Source organism: Sciurus carolinensis, chromosome X (genome assembly GCF_902686445.1).
Source record: "Sciurus carolinensis chromosome X, mSciCar1.2, whole genome shotgun sequence".
NCBI classification, from domain to species: Eukaryota; Metazoa; Chordata; class Mammalia; order Rodentia; family Sciuridae; genus Sciurus; species Sciurus carolinensis.
Genome location: NC_062232.1, coordinates 99245596 through 99265992, shown reverse-complemented (window position 1 = coordinate 99265992; position 20397 = coordinate 99245596). Strand labels below are relative to the sequence as shown.

The window sequence follows — 20397 nt, the reverse complement described above, 5'->3', positions numbered from 1 at the left end:
TATTTTCCTTTCTTCTAACACCAAAGGTGGTGGGTCAAGAGCCGTGTTAGCCTACTGTGACCTGCTCTTTTGGGTAACAGGTTCCTTTTGTATGGGCTTCCCTTAAGGTCAGAGATAGTTTATTTTATGAACATCTAAAAAGTCTTCCTTAGTGGCAGGGAGTAAGGATACTGCTATGTTTATTACAATAGCCCAGAAAATTGCAGTGATTTTTCATCTATCACCCCCAAAGCACCATCACCCCAGCCCTAAATAAGGCATTTTCTATGTCTATGCATTTGTCTATTCTGTACATTTCGTATTAATGGAATCGTTGTCTTTTTAAAAGAGTCTAATTCTCCCTAATGATGATTCTATTTGTACATCTTTTCTTGAATAGTTTAAGAATCCTGGGGCTGGGGCTCATTGACAGAGCACTTGTATAGCATGTGTGAGGCACTAGGTTTCATTCTCAGCACCACATATAAATAAATAAAATAAAGGTATTGTGTCCATCTACAACTAAAAATTTTTAAAAAGAACCTAACTGAAGGATAGATAAGGAATAGGGTGAAATGATTGCTGATCCTGCATATCAAACAATGATCTTTCTGTTTTTTGATCTGTATTTTATTTTAGTGAGCCTAGTATGGCTGAATCACTAAATGAAATTCCTAGCTGTTCAGAAATTGTAGAGACCAGTGATGAGGGTAAGTAACTCAATAAAACCTTGATAACCAGAACTAGATTTACTGTGCTCAGCTCCTAGGAAAAAGAACCAAGTCATAAGAAAATAAGCTCATATGAAATTTCTAATAACATTAGACTTACTTCATATATACTTTTCAGTTTTCTAACCTTTTCTCTGTCATCTCCAACTCTGATGGCCTATAGGTTTGTCTGCAATCTTCTTTGGAAAAAAAACAGTCAGAACAGCCCATGATCTGACAGTTTCAACTGAGATTTTATGGTAGATAGTAGTCCATGTTTAACAAATAGAGGAATTGGGGGTTTTAGTAGTAAAGGTAGATAGAAACAAAACATAGCACCTCACGCTTCTGTTAAATAGGATTCAATTTACAAAAATTCTCTTTTACAAAACATACACAGATATGTATTCATTGTCTAAATTGTGGTTCCTTCTGTGAGTGATAGGTGACCATAAATGGAATACTAGAAAAGGAGATATAAGTCACAAATAGTGATAAGATTTGATATACACACACAATAGGAAAAGACACAAAGTAAGACATTGCTTTTAAAGTCAGAGCTAAATTTAACAGTACATTGGTTGTTCTTCAGGTTGTTTTTTTCTTTTTGCTGAGTTTTCTTTAGTAGTATATGGTGCAGAAGACTTTTTCAAGGACAGAGAGATTGGAACCTCCTTGTGACTTCCTGGAGGCCTGACTTCACTTAATATGTGGGTCAAGGGATGCTGAGGCTGGTCACGGATCCTTAAGTAAAAGACTTGGGTCTTCTTCATTTCTGTGCTACTCCTGCTTAGTATTAAGTCTCAGAGAGAGTGATCAGGCACTCCAAAATATTTAATAAATGAATGGATGAGTAAATAAATGAAAGGCCTCCTCATCAAAGCAGACCCAACTACAAAGTCAATGGATCTATCATTTTGGATCTGAGCTAGACAGATGTCTACAAAAGAAGGTGAGTAGATATTAAGGAAATGCATTTTCTCTGTTCTCAAGATTCTTTCAAGATAAAATATTTAGGTATATTTTTAGAACTAATTGGTGCTGACCAGAGAATAAGATGGCAACTAGGAGTTTGAAGGGAGGAAAGGTTAGTAAGAAATGTTTTCTTTAATCTCTCGTTCCCTTTCTCATCAGTCCTGAACACTGGTCTTGGTGCTTGTAAAATAACACTGAGGCTGGCCTCACAGCTTTGCAGTTTGGTATATGGTATGTGGGCTAGTTTCAAGCAGGGTGAATGATGTTTTCTTTTCAAGCAGCAATGTAAGAGAATACGGTCATTATGCACTAATTTTTAAAGCTAACTTCTACCCAGATGGGCTGCCTATGTGCATGGTGGATAAGAAAATATACAACTCAGAAGCAACAATTTCTTCTTTGGATTTAGCTGTGATTTCTCTGGGCTATTTTCTGGCACGTGACACATTGCAGGCCCTCACTGGATGATAATAGTGAAAGCTACTTGCTGTTTGGGAATACACAGTCCTTGGACTTGGACAGGGAAGTCAATAGCTTTGTTATAGGAGAAGTCCAGATAACTGTCAGTTCTCAGTTTTCGGTTCACTGATCATGACTGTTATTCTTTATGGTGGTATAAGATGCCCAGTATATAAGTGGCTTATATAAACCCTGCTGAATACAAATGTGAGTTTTGATCCCTACCTGCTATCTAGGTCTATCTGTCCTTTGTGCTTTTATTAGTTTTTGAAAGACAGACTTTACAGGGCTCAGCTGCTGGCAGTATAAAAGCAACCCTTTAAAAAAGAAACTTGAAAGGCTGATTTATGCATTTGTGTATATGGCAACCATCTTGAATTCTGTCATTGTTTTCAAAAGTAACATAGTACTGGGCGTGGTGGCACACTCATGTAATCTCAGCTGCTCAGGAGGCTGAGGCAGGAGTATCTCAACCTCAGCAACTTAGCGAGGCTCTGAGCAACTAGCGAGACCCTGTCCCAAAATAAAAAATAAAATGGGCTGGGTGGATCATGGTTAAGTGCCCCTGGGTTCATTCACCAGCACCCTAACCTCCACCAAAAATAGTAATTGTTCCCAGATTTGTAACTCATTTCCAGGGCTGAGATCAGGACTCATCTCTATACCTGGGGGTCTGTTGCAGTCGGGAGTACTGAGGTGTTCTAATAAAAAGCAAATTGAAGAGGCCTGGGATGTAGGTTAGTGGTAGAGTGCTTGCCTAGCAGGTTCAGGGCTGTGGGTTTGATCCCCAGCACTGGGAGAAAAAAACAAAAAACAGGCTGAAGAATTAGACTTCCTGAAGCTGATGTTTTATGTCTGGCCACAGCAACAGATTGTTCACTAAGGCTGTGATCACACTGCTCTGGATCAACAGGCTACCCATCCACCATGTTTAGCAGTTACCTTCTCTCTATGTTGCCCAACTCCCTGCTTTCAAAGCTATGTGACTTCCATACTACACCATAAGATGGAATGGAAGCATTCTTTTCTTCCAGTGGTCATGCTTGAAAAAGACACATGGTGCTTAAGGTGTTTTGAATCCTTGTGGGAAAATAATTTTTCCTTATCAACAAAGAATGAAAAATTGGGAGAAAATTAGAATATGTGCATGTTCAATTTTAGCACCTGCTACAGTTCTAAAGTCACGAGTCATTTTCTTAATTCAGAAACATAAAAATGTTATTGCATAATTTTGTCTGTTTATGCATTGTCATGTTTGGTAAATTTGGTTTCACAGTCTGAAGAGGTAATTAGAGGTATTTTATTCAGCTATTCAGTGTTTGTAGATGGTGGCATTACTGGCTCTTGATTCTCCTTTTTTTGTCTTTGCTGGTTTATGAGAAGCAGATTTGCAACTCCAAATTCTCTAGCTTTGCCCTCCTCTCTTCCATTCTGGGGGTTTGAAGCAAGGAGGGGCAATAGTCACTGAGTTTCCACACCTAGTGAATGCTCATACCATTCTTTTTTTTTGTCTACTATAAAAGTTGTATCTTTAATGAAATGTAACCCCTCACCCCAAGTTTTTAACTGTTCTTTTGCTATCATATCTATTTTTTATATTTTCATTTTTTTGTTTCATAGTATACAAATGGGGTACAGGTTTTCATTTCTCTGGTTATACTCATACCATTCTTTATGCTATGTTCTGAGCATAGAGTTTTGGAGGCCTGGAGTATACCTACTTTTCAGAAATCAATAAATCTTGTTTCTTCTTTTGGAAAATGGCAGTGCCTCCCAAGGCTAAAATGTAGCATGCTCCTTTCTGCTTGTGAGAGGCCTTCTGCCTAACTCATTCTCCTTGGGCGGGAATTACTTTGCAGTGTGTTGGAGCTGGTCCAGGCTGGTTTGGGAGATGGGGCCAATCTCCTTCTCAAATTCATGTGGGTAGCTTCAAGTTAGTCATGGGAGTATTTGCTCTGCACCAATAGGCAAATAATATGGATCAGGGAATTTTCCCCAGACAGTCAGTTGTGAAACATTTTCCAGCACCAAACTTTGAAATTGTCATTATAGTAATCAGAATTTTACATAAAACCTCATTTGGAGGTGGGGCAATTGAGAGAGAAGGCCAAAGAGCATAACAGAGATGGTTTTAGAGTCAGCCTACTCTGTGCTATACACTTCCAAGAACTTTCACATGGAATCCTCACAGTGGTTCTGTGAGGTTAAATATCATTTAAAATATTTTAATGTATTCTTATAGAAAGTATTTTATTTTTCTGAAAAAGTTAAAGGAGGGAACATGGGAAAAATATATATTTGTTGTTGTATTTATATTTTTTGTTCTTTCTATTGCTAGGTAGAATTGGTCAATCAATTCTATATAGGCTTCCTAGTTGATAAGAAATTGACCAGGTCATCAAAATGAATTATATAAGCAACAATTATCAAGCAAAAAGTTTAACAATCTTTCATTGCCCTACCCCATGATGGCTTCTGCTTCTAATCATGCATAATCTAGATAAGAATTGAATCTGTTCTTAAAAAACAAGTAATTATTGAGTTCCTAATACTATCTCACATTTATTAAGCATTTAGTACATGCCAGATCTTATGCTAAGTTCTTTGCCTGTGTTATTCACAATTTACATCAACCCCAGTTAAGGGCCAGTGTTTAAATTATAGAAAGCATAAGAATGATTCTATTCAGTAGTCTCAATCAAGGGGAGTGAGAAGATATGTTGGTATTCTTCACTCCTCACTGAACTCAATTGTCTTGTGAGTGAGTGATATCGCATGCCTTGCACTGTGCTAGTTGTGAAGGGGGATGCTAAAGAGGGTACAGACGTGGGGACAGTAGCTAAGACATAGGGACTATATCTTATTCCTTTCTCATTGAAACCCAGAACATAGTAAGTGCTTGACCTTAATAAATATTTTTGAATAGACGAATGAATGAATGGACAGACTAGAGAGTATTCAGATGCAAAATTCGTGCTAATAGTCAAGTTTTATGTGTCCAGAGAAAAGAGGCATGGATTGCACAGATTGGTGGGAAACTAGATTTAATGGCATCCTTGAAGGTGAGGAAACTGACTTTTCTTCCTCCCAGTACTGAGGATTGGATCCAGAGGCACTCTGCCACTGAACTACACCCATAGTCCTTTTTATTATTTTTTTGAGACAGGATCTTGTTAAATTGCTGAGTCTGGCCTCATACTTGCAATCCTCCTGCCTCAGCATCCTGAGTCACTGGGATTACAGGTGTGAGCCACCATGCCCAACTTAGAAACTTTTCTAAGAGGCAGGCCTAGGAGTAATTAATACAAAAATAGGTCATAGCATTACTGAGCTAGAGGTAGCATTTCCCAAAATACGTTTGCCAGACATTCTGCTTATGTGCATTTGGGAGACCATGTTGTTGCCCAGATTCTTCATTATACATGCAAGCACTATTTCATTCTTTTATTTTAATTTTTCTCCATGCTTTTGTTTGTGCATTATAGTTGTACACAAAGATGGGATTTGTTGTAACATATTAGTACATGCACAGAATATAGCAATATAATTTGGCCAATATTTCTCCCAAGGGCTTGCTCCTCCCTCCCAGCCTCCCATCCCCTGGTCCCTTTGCTCTATTTCACTGATCCGCACTTGCTATACATTAGCATTTTGAAGTTTCAGCAAAGTCTTATTGGAAAGCAATGAACTTTGTCTAATTCAACATTTCCCAGATTACCTGAATGGCAGATTCCCTTTTCATGTAACAAAACTTTGGTGCATCCCTCTGAACATGCTTTGGGGGATGCTGAACAGGTGTAACCCCTTTGTTTTCCTGAATCTCATTGGGGTTGAGTGACTTCCCAAGGTAAAGTCACAGAGCCTACTGATATCAGATTCAAGCCTAGATTTCCAGAGTTTTCAGACTCTTTGGTGCTGCTTTCCATTATACCATCACATTTTCCACAATGGCTGCTCCATTGACAACACCCTGGTATGGGGCCCTCACCACCACTGCAGCATTGCTATGCTGGTGAAGCCTTCCGGAGACCAAACTGCTGAATATTGGAATGAGACACCTGAGTTGGTAAATTATTGCACTGAGAACAAGAGCTAATTCTTCCCCTCTTCTCTTCTGCTGATATAGATATGGACATATGCTTGGTAGGAAACTAAAGAAAGTCCAAGCAGACAGAGCTTCAGGGACATTTAAAGTTCACATTCTTCACTGTTGTCCTGGTAATTATTCTAGATGGAGCAAACATTCATTTATCTGCACTTGCAAAGGGCAACAACTGTGTAGATAAATCCAAAGCAATTAGCAATAGTTGAACAATATACACAGTAGTTCACACACACACACACACCTCGAAAAACCCTTTGTTACCTGAGTTTGACATAGCTGTTACACAGTCAGTTTCCTCCTCATTCCCAGACATCTCCCTTGCTCACAAACTCCTTCCTCAAGGAAGTGTTCATTCACTGCACCAGTCAACGGCACTCACACTTTGGGTGTGCATCTTTTCAGCACACAGTCTGGGTGGTATCAGTTCCTGCTTGGATTTCTAAGATTTCTAAAGTGGTTTTCATGTATGTGAACTTGGCTCTTCCACTGGATAGCAGTAACTCAAGCTACCAGAGTGGAGTCTGGGAAGTGACAAGTCCTTCCATTGGCTCAATCACCCCTTCACACAAATGAAATTCTTAGGAAAAGGAAAGAGGTGTGTGTGCGTGTGTGTGTGTTGACAACTGTCTGTGTTATTCAACTATTGCTAATTGATTTGGATATATCAGTGTGTGTTTTAATTAATAGTTGAAATTGAGAGGCAAGTAAATACCTTGTTTGACTTTGATAGAAACTGCCCAGAGTTCATAAGCTATGGTTTGGGTTGTTTCTTTTACCAGCATCTCAAACTCTTGGTTACTGAGTTTCTATGAGAGGTACAAACCAAAGGAGAGGTGCTGTGGGCCCTGGGGGTGAGATCCACAGGGTACCTAGGAAAACAGTGTTCCTGTCATGAAGGCTCTGTCTCCTTTCCTACCTTTCCTTCCTCTATCACACTCTGCCTCACTTCCATTTCTCAATTTCAGGAAAGAAGAAATCCAAATTTAAAGCCTTCCGGAGCTTTTTTGGCAAGAAGAAGAAAAAAGATCCTGATGATGGACAGGGAGGGAGACTCTTAAAGCCAAGTTTGTCCAACAGCAATATTAACACATCTTCTCTGAAGCAAATTGATGACGACGAAACTGGTGAACACAGGTAAGCTCAGGTAGGGGACGAGCAGGGGGGCTGGGGTGGCGTAAAGGCAGACAGCTATATCTAGAACCTCCTTTGGCAATTTACCAATGGATCTTTGGTCTCAGGGAATCTTGCCCTCTGCACTGCTAGTGGTCAGGCTTGCAGCCGTTGCCAAGGCGGCTGTGTCCAGGGGCCTCTTCTCTGTGCACACGTGTGTTTGTTGTTTGGGTTAAGCATCCCAGTGGGTTGGAGCATGGTCAATGCACATGCCATTCCTCAGGAGCACTGGATTAGAGGGTTTAGACAGATCCAGAAACCCTTCCTGCACTGGCTACAATAACTTGAGATGTGGGGCCCACTGCCAGTGAGGAAGTGGAGGCCTGTTTTATACCATAAGTAGGGCCTTGGTCATTCAGAAAGTTTGGACTGCTTTGCTTGCCTGGCCTCTAGGCTGAAAATCTCATCAAGGGGAGCAGATCTCATAATGCATGATTAAAATTCCAGATAGTAAAACCATGGAGCTGGAGGGGGAGGGACTTTAGCATAAAAATAACTGCATTGTTGTAAAAGAATACAAGCAGGCAAGCAAGCTCAATCCCTTGCTCCCTCCACCCCAGTAGCCTAACTGATCACAAGAGGGTATATGTGGAAGACTCTCAGCTACTATTGCCACTCCTATTCATTTTTTTTTATCTTCAGTGCCCCAGTTTCAACATCTTATTATGCTTTTTCCTCTGAACATCTAGTAGCCCCAGCTGTCCCTGGGTCCATTGGATCTCCTTCTGTGAAGCTTTACTTGGGCCTGTTCTCCTGGCCTGAAACTGCAGACTTCCTGGACTCCTGACAGAGCTCACCAGTGCTGCTAGCCATGTTTGCAAGGCTTTGCTTGATGGCAGTAGGACAGCTAGCTACCATGTTATGCTACCCTTGATCCCTCCTTCCAACACTTCTGTGACATAATGGCCTGATAACACATATGGCTCCACGAGAAAGACCTTAGAGTGGATCTAGAGTAAGGACTTTGTGGTAGCCTTGCCAGTGCAAGACATGGTTTTGGACACAGAGGCTTCTTCCATTTCTCATAAATAGTGCCATTGTAGACCATTGTTTTATAGACCATTTCTCTAAGTAAAGCTAACACTGGCCTTGCTAAATACAAGACAGTGAGGAGGAAGGGGTGTCGAGGTTTATTTTCATTGTCTCTGAGAATTAGTAGAACTGTCTCTACTAAAGTTCTGCAATCTCCCCCTCTTACTTGTACTTCCCCCTCCAAAATGATCCATTCTCTCTGATGTATTCTCCACATTAAGAAGTGTGTATGGGCTGGGGTTGTACCTCAGTGGTAGAGCACTTGCCTAGCATGTGTGAGGCACTGGGTTGGATCCTCAGCACAACATAAAAATAAATAAAATAAAGGTATTGTGAAAAAATTTCTTTAAAAAAATAAGTGTGTGTGTATGAGAGTGGGAGGAAGAAAGGGAAGAGAGAGATCATCTTTGTAAAGAGCATGAATGAACAAAAATAATATAACTTTGGGTTCTGAAGATCACCCCCAACCCTAATCTCTTGTGTAACGTGCTAGAGAAGAAACCCTGGAGAAATTAAGGAGATTAGCTTCATTTTTCATCCACTGAAACAACCAATCATAACCAGACCTACAGCCAGCTTTCTCCTGGTCTATACAATAGAACCAGTATCTATATCCAAGACTGTATTAAAATGTATCCGATAGAATGGACAAATCCCATTGTTCATTTGATATATCTTAATGGGTGCCGTCATAATGTTTTTTTATTGCTCTTAATTAAGACTGATATTTTGTTTGGACTTATAGTTTCTTTTTTTTTTTTGCGTTGCTGAGGATCGAACCCAGAGACTTTCTGTTTGCAAGGCAAGCACTCTACCGACTGAGCTATCTCCCCAGCCCTGGACTTATAGTTTCTTTCTTTCTTTCTTTCTTTCTTTCTTTCTTCCTTTCTTCCTTTCTTCCTTTCTTCCTTTCTTCCTTTCTTCCTTTCTTCCTTTCTTCCTTTCTTCCTTTCTTCCTTTCTTCCTTTCTTCCTTTCTTCCTTCTTCCTTCCTTCCTTCCTTCCTTCCTTCCTTCCTTCCTTCCTTCCTTCCTTTCTTCCTTCCTTCCTTCCTTCCTTTCTTCCTTTCTTTCTTTCTTTTTTTTTTTTTTTTGGTTTCCAGGTAGCAGATCAATGAACACTAGATATGTTAGATATGTTCATTGTGGAAGAGTTTTGGTTCCTGACAAACTTGACCACAACTGATACTAATGTCATCTCTCTTTTTTTTTTTTTTCCTTTTTGCAGTGCTGGGGATCAAACCCAGGGCCCTGTGCTTGCAAGGCAAGCACTTTACCCTAATGTCATCTCTTGATCAGGAAGAGCTTGGCACTGTAGGTCCAGTTCCATAGCTGCACTCTGGCTGATGCACAGCATGGAAATGAGATTTCTAAGCCTTTTTGTAACCTGAGATTTTCTATGGGTTTTTCTGCACAAAACAGAGAAGGCAAGGTCACAGATGCTACACTGATTCTCAGCCTGATTTGAGCCAGCAGGTCATAGAGCAGCACTGAATGAGTAACATGTATGCATAGTGAGAATATGTGTGTGTATAGATGTGTGAAAACAATATTCTTCCAGTTCTAGATCAGTTACATATGCCCATTGAGTGTTAATCTAGAGAGTCACCTCGCTTTTCTTCTGGACTGCTCTGTTAGTAAAGCAGAGTGTGTTCCATTATTACCAGTGCCATTTGGGTAGCAGAGTTTTGTAGGGATTAAGTACACCTGTGTGCAGGCCTCACAGCCAGACAGACTCACAGTGACAAGGCTAATGTTAACTCTATAATGTAGAAGCTATTTCTCTAGTTACCATTTATAGACAGATTTTTTTTACAAGTGCCTACCTACAAGTATTGTTTTGTAATAAAGGTAATAAGCATTTAGCATACTTGAGTTTAAAAATTTTATTTTATCTAATTTTAAAACATTTCCGTCCTTCCCTGAAGAAACCTTATTCAGTCCCCATTCCCTTCTACCCTCATCCCATCCCTGAGGAACCACTAACCTACTTTTTGCCTCTTTAAAGATACTTATTCTCAACATTTCATAAGTGGAATAATACAAAGGTCATCCTTATTTCACTTGGTGTGTTTTCAAGGGTCATCCATGTTGTAGCATGTAGGCTGCTTACTTTCTTTTCCCTTCTTCCCCTTCCCCTCTCTCCTTTCCTCCCATCTTCTCTTGCCTCTTCTCTCCCTTCCTTCCTTTCATGCTTAATATCGACTTTGATATGCATATATGCATATATGCATTTTCTCTACCTAACAGGAATAGCTTCAAAATTTTGTTTTGGAATAGAATTCACATGCTATAAATCCTACCTTTTACATGTGCAGCCATCATGATTCCCCAAGTTTAGAACATTTTATCACGCCCCAAAGAAACCCTGTACCCATTAGCAATAGTTATCCATTTCCTCCCACCTTTTGCCAACTACTAGTCTGCTTTCTGTTTCAGTGGATTTGTCTATTGTGGGCATTTCTCATAAAGGGTATGATATAATTTATCATATTTTATCCATTTATCAATTGATGGATATTTGGGTTGTTTCCACCCTTTGGTTATTATGAATAATGTTGCTATGAATATTTGTGCACAAGTTTTGGAATAGATTTATGTTTTTACTTCTCTTGGGTATATACTAGGAGTGGAACAAATGGTACTTATATGCTTAACCTTTGGAGGGACCACCAGACTGTTTTCCAGAAGTGGTTGTACCATTTTTACACTCTCATTAGCAATATATATGGGGGTTCAAAATTCTCCACGACCTTGCCAATACTTATTATCTGAAGCTTTGATTCTAGCCATTCCAGTGTTTTTGAAATAGTATCTCATTGTGGTTTTGATTTGAATTCCCTTGCTGATAAATATCATTGAAGACCTTTTCATGCCTGTTAGCCAATTTGTGTATTTTTTGGGAAAAATTTCTAGATAGTTTTCATTTTAATTGGTTATTTACATTTTTATTGTTGAATTACTTAAGAATTCAATAATAAGTATCATTACTGGTAAGAGTTCTTAATAGTAAGAGTTTGTTATATATTCTATAGACCAATCCCTTGTCGGATATATAATTTGCAAGTATATTTCCCATTATGTAGGTTGTCTTTTCATTTTCTTGCTAGTAATCTTTGAAACACGAATGTTTTTAATTTAGATGAAATACATTTATATACTTTTGTTGTTGTTTCTTGAGCTTTTGGTGTCATGTCTAAGAATCCATTGCCAAATCCACACACATGATCTTCACAATCAATTTGTGGAGTTTTGCCATCTTGACATTTACCATTATGTTTTCTTCTATAGTTCTAGCTCTTTTATTTAAGTCATTGGTCTATTTTGAGGTGTGTGTGTGTGTGTGTGTGTGTGTGCGTGCGTGTGTGTGTGTGTGGTGCTGGGGAGTGAGCAGGGCTTGATGCATACTAGGCAAGTGCTCAGACACATTCCCGGCCTGAATTAGTTCTTATATATGGTGTGAGATAGATAGGGTGCAACTTCATTTTTTTTTTTGCATGTATATATCAGGTTGCTCCAGAACAATTTGTTGAAAAGACTATTCTTTTCCCATTGAATGGTCTTGGAACCCTTGTTGCAAACCAAATAACTAGATTATGGGTTTATGTTGGGACTCTCAACTCTATTCCATTGATCTATATGTCTATCTTTATGCCAGTGCTACACTATCTTGCGCGTGGAATTCCAGTAGGGATTGCATTGAATTTGTAGATCAGTTTGTGGAGTATTGCCATCTTGACAAGATTAAACCTTCCAATCCATGAACATGGGATGTCCTTCCATTTATTTAGGCTTTCTTTAATTAATTTCAACAATGTTTTATGACTTTTAAGGTACATCTTAAACATCTTTTGTTAAATTTATTCCTAAGTGTTTTATTCTTTTTGATGCTGATATAAATGGAAATATTTTCTTAATTTTATTTTCAGATTGTTCATTGCAAGTACATAGAATACAACTTTGTATACTGATTTTATATCCTGTACCCTTGCTGAATTCATTTATCAGTTCTAGTAGTTTTTAGTGAGTTCCTTAGGAGTTTTTGTTTACAAAATCGTGCCATCTGTGAATAGACATAATTTCCTTTATATTCTGAATGCCTTTGTTTTATTTTTTAATTTAATTTCCCTGGCTATAACTCCCAATACAACGTCAAAATAGCAAAAGCAGTCACCCTTGTGTTGTTCTTGATCTAAGGGAAAAAGCATCCAGTCTTTCACCATCAAGTATGATATTTGCTGTGGTTTTGTCATAAATGTCTCTATCAAGTTTGAGTGCACTCACTTATCATAAAAAGGCATCAGGTTTTAAAATGTTCTTTCTATATCTATTGAAATGATCATGTGGATTTTGTTTTTATTCTATTGATGTAGTGTATCACATGCATTAGATTTCATGTCAAACTAACTTTGTATTCCTTGCAAATCCTACTTTGTCATGGCATATAATTATTTTTACATGTTACTGAATTCAGTTTGCTAATATTTTATTCAGAATTTTTAGGTCTATATTTATTAGATATTTTGGTCTGTAGTTTTCTCGTCTTGTGATGCCTTTGGCTAAAATTTCAAAGATAAAGTACATTATTACCACATCCCAAAAGGAGTCTTTTAGGCATTTAGATTTCATTTGTTTCTAGATTTCCCTTAATTTGTCTTAACACATAATTGTGATTGACCCAGCTCCATTCCTAATCAGAATGTATTTGCAAATGGAAAAGCAAACTGGAGGAGAGGAGGAGTGGGTGGTACATAATATGAACTTGAAAATAGGACAGATGTATCACACAGCCTTTGTGTGAAAGAGGAAAAAAAACTGATAAATGGAAGCCTCTTACATTTGGGAAGATCTTTGCTATTTTTTAAAAAAACAAATCAAAACAAAAAACACTAGAGAGCAGCTGGATGTGAAAGATCTATAACATCCCTTTCAGTCCCCATAACTACCACTATTATACTGTATACTTTAGATGGGTGAATTGTGTGATATGTAATACATACCTCAGTAAAACTATTATATTTAAAAGACATGTTCATAATTTCTAAAATTAAAATTATACAAAAGTACATAAAATAGAAAATGAAAATTCCTTTCCTGTCCCAAGTACCATTCCTCAGAGGAAATGTCCTCCCAGACTTTTTTCTTTGAAAATAAACTATATATGTATGCAATATTTGTGTATATATTAAATAGGTCCATGATATTCTTTATTTTTTTACTTAATATCTTAAAAACAGCTTTCTGAGTCACTATGTATGCATCCCCACACTCTTCCTGAGTTATCTATGGTAGGCCATATTGTGAGTATACCTTTGTCTTCTGTTCCTGTGGCCCATGGGCTGCTTTACAAGACATTTCCTTTCTGTCCAGAATCAAGAGCAACATGGGAAACAAAGCCCTATCCCATGATAGCATATTCATGTTGGAGCCCGAGACTGAAAGATCAGCAATCAAAATGCACCCCTCTTTGGAGTCCCAGAGAGGCAGACCTCTACAGGTAATGGTGGACTTGAGCATTAGTGCCTAACAGGACTATTATTTATCCATTCCTTACTTCCACCCTGCCCATTCCCCCCAAAAGGAGGGAGGAATTTTGCTGTGTTTCTCAGCTGATTCTATCCCATAGGACTGTTGTAAGCAGTGAATGACAAAATGTATAAATATGACATGCTTACCTATTGCCCAGCACATGATGTTGGCTAATATATGATATTTACTTCTCTCTACACACCCCCAAAATACTTTCACTATTTTAGCAGTTCCAGTACACTGTTATATGTCAGCATACTAACTCCCAAGTTTTTTTCTTTCTTCCACAGAGATCTCATGTTTCCAGAACTCTGCCTAGAATTGGGACTAGTAATGTACATGGAGCTTTATCTGGAGCGATGTTTGGAGTTGTCCCCCGATATGTACCCAGAAGTGGAGTCTGGGTTGCAGGCTCCAAGATCACTGAGGTAAGAGAGTGGAATTGTTTGAAACATGGGTAGCTAAGTCTGACAGATAGATCTATGCTTGATTTATCCCTCTGCTACTTACTATGTGACTCTGGGCTAGTTACCTCTCTGAGGCTTCCTTTTCTAATCTACAGTGGGTATAATATTAATACCTACCTCAAAGAATTGCTTGGGAGGATTGAAGACTCAGAAAAATTTTAGAAACAATTCAAGCTTACCTAAACAATAAGTTGTAGATTTGGAAATCTGACTCAGATGTGTTAACCGAGGTATTTCCTTTACCCCAGTTTCTAAGATGCCCAACCTCTTTGCATCTTCTTGGAAAAGATACACCTTTAGCCCCAATAAAATGCAAGATGTACATAGGATTTTCTCTTACTTCTGGCTAATCCTAATCTTATAGTAGGCCTCCATTGCTCAGTCATAGACTTCTGGAGCTCTGATTCAGAAATTCCCCAGATGGAGCCCAAAGATGTTGCTGGGTCATCGATCCTTAGCAGCTTCCTCCTCTTTCTCTCAGTTATGGGTGGGATTATGCCTAAAGATTCTCATTTGACTAGGAAAGCCACATGAGGGGATATTTTCCTCTGGAGACCTGATTAATCTGCATTTGGCAAAAAGCAAGTAGGACTTACTTATGACAATCTGCATAAGTCCCCATACAAATTGCCATAGTTTCTGTACAGTGTGTGGAAGTTCTGCTAGGTTTTTTAGCCATGAAGAGTGGAGAAGAAAACACTGAAATAATCACCAATGGTGCCTACCTTATGGTTGTAAAGCCCCTAGGGTCAGTAGACTGTTATCATTTTGCATCATAGCAGGAAGTCACTTCCATGCACTTTTTGGTCTTCAATTATAAATATCAATACCAGTTTTCATTTGACTCCATAACTATGCTTTCTGTCACCTCATGACCATAACCAAATGCCATAGGGTTATTTATCATATTGGGAAAAGATACCTGTTTCCTGGATACCTCCCTTTCCCCCTCCTCTCTTAATCCCAGAAACCAAGAGACCCACATAACAGAGATATTACATTTTTTAAAGAGTGATTTTGTGTGTGTGAAAATTAAGAGAAAAAGGTTCTAGGAGTATTGCTTCTCACCATGAAGGAGGTGGGGAAAACTACAACCGTAATAGCCCAAAGGTAAATTTTCTTTAATGCTTGGTTTGGGCCAGTGCCTAGGACCTTTGACCTGTTCCCTTAGGCCTTGCCCTGGGAAACAGAACTGAAGACAGCAGAGGGTGTCAATTAGTCCTGAGTCATCAGCAATCATATTGACCTCTAAGTGGGAAACTTCCTGTAAGTGCCAGTGTGACAACCCTAAATGCAGGGTAGTTGATAGCATTAAGTCAAAGTTCCTGACACCCAGTAGCTACATAGAAGCAGGGACAAGTATGGAATTGGCAAGGGGGTGAGTTCCTTGAAAGGGGCCTTCCCCATAGTGAATTATAGGTGACATTCAGAGCAAGTAGATGCTTTTTTTGTACTATAATTGAGCCTAGGGTTATTTAAACATTGAGCCATATCCCCAGCCTTTTATATATTTTATCTAAAGACATTGTTCTGAGTTGCTTAGGTTCTCCCTAAGTTGCTGAGGTTGGCTTTGAACTTGTGATCTTCCTGTCTCGGCCTCCTGAGCCACTGGGATTACAGACATGTGCCACCACACCCAGCTGCAACTAGAGGCTTTTGAAAGAGGAAATTTAGATATATAGTTGAGTTAGAAATATCAAGACCAAGACAATTTTTTTCCCTGCCAGATATTTACCTGATGTCCTCTTTGAAGTGTTAGGAATGTAGATTCCTAGATTATTCTCTAAGACATTTTATGTTCTCTTTATCTGAGCACACACAGTTAAGAAGATGTCACAGCATATTATTAATATCTTCCTGGTATGTAATCAAATTAAATTCAGTTATTTAAGAAAGCAAGACCACAAAGCAATTTTTCATATTATTCTCAGGCCCAACTTGCCCTCTGTGGCTCTTCTTAAATAGGCAGGTGCACCATCTCTTTTGATTGATTCTTTTTAACTTCCCAAACTTGGTCTTCAGTATGGGACCTCCCCTTCCCAGTTCTTAAGAGTTCATAGACTAGAGTGGTTAAGAACACAGGCTATCAAGCTGGACAGACCTTTCAAATGCTTGCCCTGCCACTGAGAGAATTTGGGCCAATTACATCATCTCTCAAAGTTTGTTATCCTTATTATGTAAAATGGAGACCATGCTAGCAAATACCTCAAAGAATTGTGAAACTTAAAGACATACATCTATGGAGAGCTCCCCTTGACTGGCGCATTGTAACCTTTAGTAAAAATTGTCATTATTTATAGTTACTATTACTGGAGCTGGTTTTGGAGATGGTCAATCTGGCCTCTTCTTAAGAGCCCTCAATAGAACCTGGTAGTAATAATGGAGCACTGGAGACCCTGATCTGGAGTAACTCAGAGGCAAAACTTGGGCAAGCCTCCAGTGTTGCCATTTTCTTTGGCTACAATGTCTGAAGGCTCTACATTCTGAGTCTGGCAGAGCCTACAACAGAAACAAGCATGTTAACTTCACAAAAGAAAGAATCTTGTTTTGTTCATTGTTGTAGGCCCAGCTCCTAGGATTGGGCGTGACACATTGTAGATGCTTATCCCACATTTGTTTAAAATAAAATCAGGGATTCCAAACCACATCAAGAGGACCCTGGCAAGTACCAGTGCATTGAAGTCAAGTGTCCCATCATCTTCAAACTGGGATTAACTAAGTTAGTCTGCCGAACTCAAAAGAATATTCGAATGATCAATTTTTATTCCCTGAGGAAAACAGAACTAGATCTATAGATTTTCTTTCTTTTCTGTTTCCTTCTTCTCTCCTTCCCTCTTTTCCCCCTTTTTACCCTCCCTCCCTCCCTTCCTTTCTTTCTTCTTCTCTGTCTCTCTCTTTCTGTGCTGGGGATTGAACCCAGGGCCTCACACATGCTAAGCAAGTAGTCTACTACTGAGCTACTGTAGTCCTCGGTCTATAGATTTTCTTTTAAAAATCCCAGAGAAATCAATATGGACAGAATTAAAACAAGGAACAAACAGTCAAGATCCAGTCTAGACAATTCCTGGAATAACAAGAGTGAGGATAGTAGTTTGGATGCCAATCCCAGATCATGACCCAAAGAGTCACCTCTACAAGAATTGAGTTTCCAAAGGTATGACCAAAGTTCAAAGATCATAATGAAGAAAGATTTGTAGTTAGCATCCGTAATGAGATAACAGCAGTATTCAGTTTTGATCAAACAAGCAATGTGAAGTTTCTGTCTTTGGGGTTTGTCAAATGTGTGCAGCAACCCAGAGGATAGACTAAAGCTGTTAGTCTTTGATTTAAGTTGGTACTAGAAGTAAAGATAGATGGGTAGGGATGGTTTCCTGGGCCCATCATTTGTTTTCTTTTTCTTTTTTTTTTTCTTTTTTTTTTTTTGCGGGGGTGGGGTTACTTCTTAGTCCTTTAGCAATTAAGGAACAAGAAAATGCCAGTAACTTAGGGGACAGCATGCATTCTAACTTTTCCCTTCCTTTCTCCTCCTTGTCAGATCCCTCCACTGCGCCCACGCCAGCCCAGTATCAGCCCACCTCTTATCCGTTCTGGCACAATTTCTAAGGACATGGAAGAAATCTCTGGTGATGATGAGCTACCTCCAAACCCACACATGAAGGCTTCATCACGCAAGATCTTGGCAGCAAAGAAGGTATTAGACTCCTCCTGAGGGGCAGGTTGTGGGGCTGGTGACCCATCAGAGACATAATTTCTTCTTGTGTTCTTCTATTTCTCCTGCTGTAGCTAAACACTAGGGGGACAGTTAGACTGATTGTGTAAAGGAACTGCCATTCTTAACTTTTTGATTTGCATGGTGGTTTACATTTCCTATCCAATTCTATAAACCAAACAATGACCATTTTAATTCATAAGCAATGGAGGACAGTATGTCAGAAAAAAATAATTAACAGATGTTCTTGGTTATTTTGTCAAAATAAAAATATACATGTTTAAGGGAAGCAAAGCCTATACACTTTCAAATCCAAACAATATGTCTCAAACTTCAGGACATGTAGTATTATTAGATAGACACATATCCATATGAAAAATCAACTGAAACATAAGACAGCCTGAGTGTATGCATTTCTTATGTTTAGGTTTCTCAAAAAAATAATATCCATCAAGAATTGGAAAATTAATAGATTCTGCCCATATCATTACTTCCATTCTCAAATTAATGTGTGTTTAGTTTAATTGGTTGTGGAACTTGGAAGGGCTTTTGAAGCAATATAGGGTTTAGAACACTTAACTTTGGAAACCACAAAGTAAACAGAAACATAATTTATAATAAAGATAATTGACCAATCAGAACAAAACTCTTATCTTGATGTTAAAAGAGAAGCAGCCTTCAGTTATATATATCAAAAAATTAGGTTAGGACCAAAGTTAAAGCACAAACTGGTAGTAGGTAGATGGATGCTCATTGATTTATGGAGTCAGGTTATGACTAGAGGAAGAGTGTCACTGAGTCAGATGAGTTGGGATGAGCAATCTAAAATTCAAGTGGAAGGATTGAATTAGATAACAGTTTTTGTGGAAAGATCCAGATACCAAATTTACCATTTTAACCATTTTATTATTTTTAACCATTTTTATTAACACATATTAATTGTACAAATTAATGAGTTTCACTGTGATATTTCCTTGCATGTATATATCATGAATTGGTCCTGTCCACCTTCCCTTCTCTCTTGTTCTTCATCATTTCTCCCCCTTCTCTCTCTCCCCACTCCCATGAGCCTCTTCTAGTTACTAATAGTCCCTTTTTTACATTCAGGTCATCTTGTTTATGTTTAAATATATGCAATACTTATCTTTCTGTGTCTGACTTATTTTGCTTAACATGATGTCCTCCACACATTCTACATTTTCCTGCAAAAGACAAGACTTTATTCTTCTTTTTGGTTGAATAATACTCCATTGTGTATACATACATCATATTTTCTTTATCCACTCATCTAGGCTGATTCTGTATCTTGACTATTGTGAATAGTGCTGCACTAACATAATAAACCTGAGTATCTCTTTTGTATGATGATTTCATTCCCTTACATATATACCTAGGGGTGGTTGATCATATGAAAGTACAACTTTTAGATTTTTGAGGAACCCCTACACTGTTTTCAATTGTGGCTGTAATAATTTAAATTCCCATTAATAGTATATAAAGATTCCTTTTTCTTCACATCCTTGCTGGCATTTGTTATTTTTTGTTTTCTTGATAATAGCCAGTCTGATGGGTGAGATGGCATCTCAATGAAGTTTTGATTTGCATTTGCCTGGCTAAAACTGTTCTCATATACTTATTAGCCAATTGTATTTTTTTCTTTTGAGAAGTGTTTATTCAAGTCATTGGTCTATTTTGTACTGGATTACTTTTTTCTTAAAGTTTCTTTTAGTTCATTATATATTCTATATATTAATTCTGTCAGATCAATAACACGTAAAAGATTTTCTCCCATTCTGTAGATTGTCTATTTTCTCCATTGATTGTTTCTTTAGCTGAAAAGCCTTTTAATTTTATGTTACCCCACTTGTCAATTCTTGTTTTTGTTTCCTGAAATATTGGAATCCTATTCAAGAAATTGTTACCTGCCAATATTTTGAAGTGTTTCTCTTATGTTTTCTTCTAGAAGTTTCAAATCTTGCATTAAGGTCTTTGATCAATTTTGAGTTGATTTTTATACAGGGTAAGAGAGAGGGATCTAGTTTCAATCTTCTGCAAGTGAATATACAATCTCCCCAGCTCCATTTGCTGAAGAGGCTGTTTTTTCTCCAATGCATGTGTTTGGTACCTTTCTAGAGAATCAGTTGACTGAAGATGCATGAATTTATTTCTGGGTCTTCTATTCTGTTTCCTTGATTTGAGTGTCTATTTTTATGTCAATACCATACTGTTTTTGTTAACATGACTCTGCAGTATGTTTTGAAATC

General features: G+C 38.3%; 1 protein-coding gene and 1 non-coding gene across 2 annotated transcripts in view; both read left to right on the top strand.

Moving 5' to 3' along the window:
* Positions 1–628: 628 nt before the first annotated feature.
* Positions 629–20397, top strand: part of Kiaa1210 (KIAA1210 ortholog) — a 50329-nt gene continuing 30560 nt past the window's right edge. The window contains exons 1-5 of the mRNA XM_047535299.1: positions 629–689; positions 7194–7362; positions 13799–13925; positions 14248–14385; positions 17960–18115. Of these exons, the coding sequence (XP_047391255.1) occupies positions 629–689; positions 7194–7362; positions 13799–13925; positions 14248–14385; positions 17960–18115 (651 nt within the window). The remainder of the gene's footprint in view (positions 690–7193; positions 7363–13798; positions 13926–14247; positions 14386–17959; positions 18116–20397) is intronic.
* On the top strand, positions 1805–1920 carry LOC124972751 (small nucleolar RNA SNORA61). Its single transcript, XR_007106531.1, has one exon. It is a non-coding gene; the product is annotated as a small nucleolar RNA SNORA61 (small nucleolar RNA).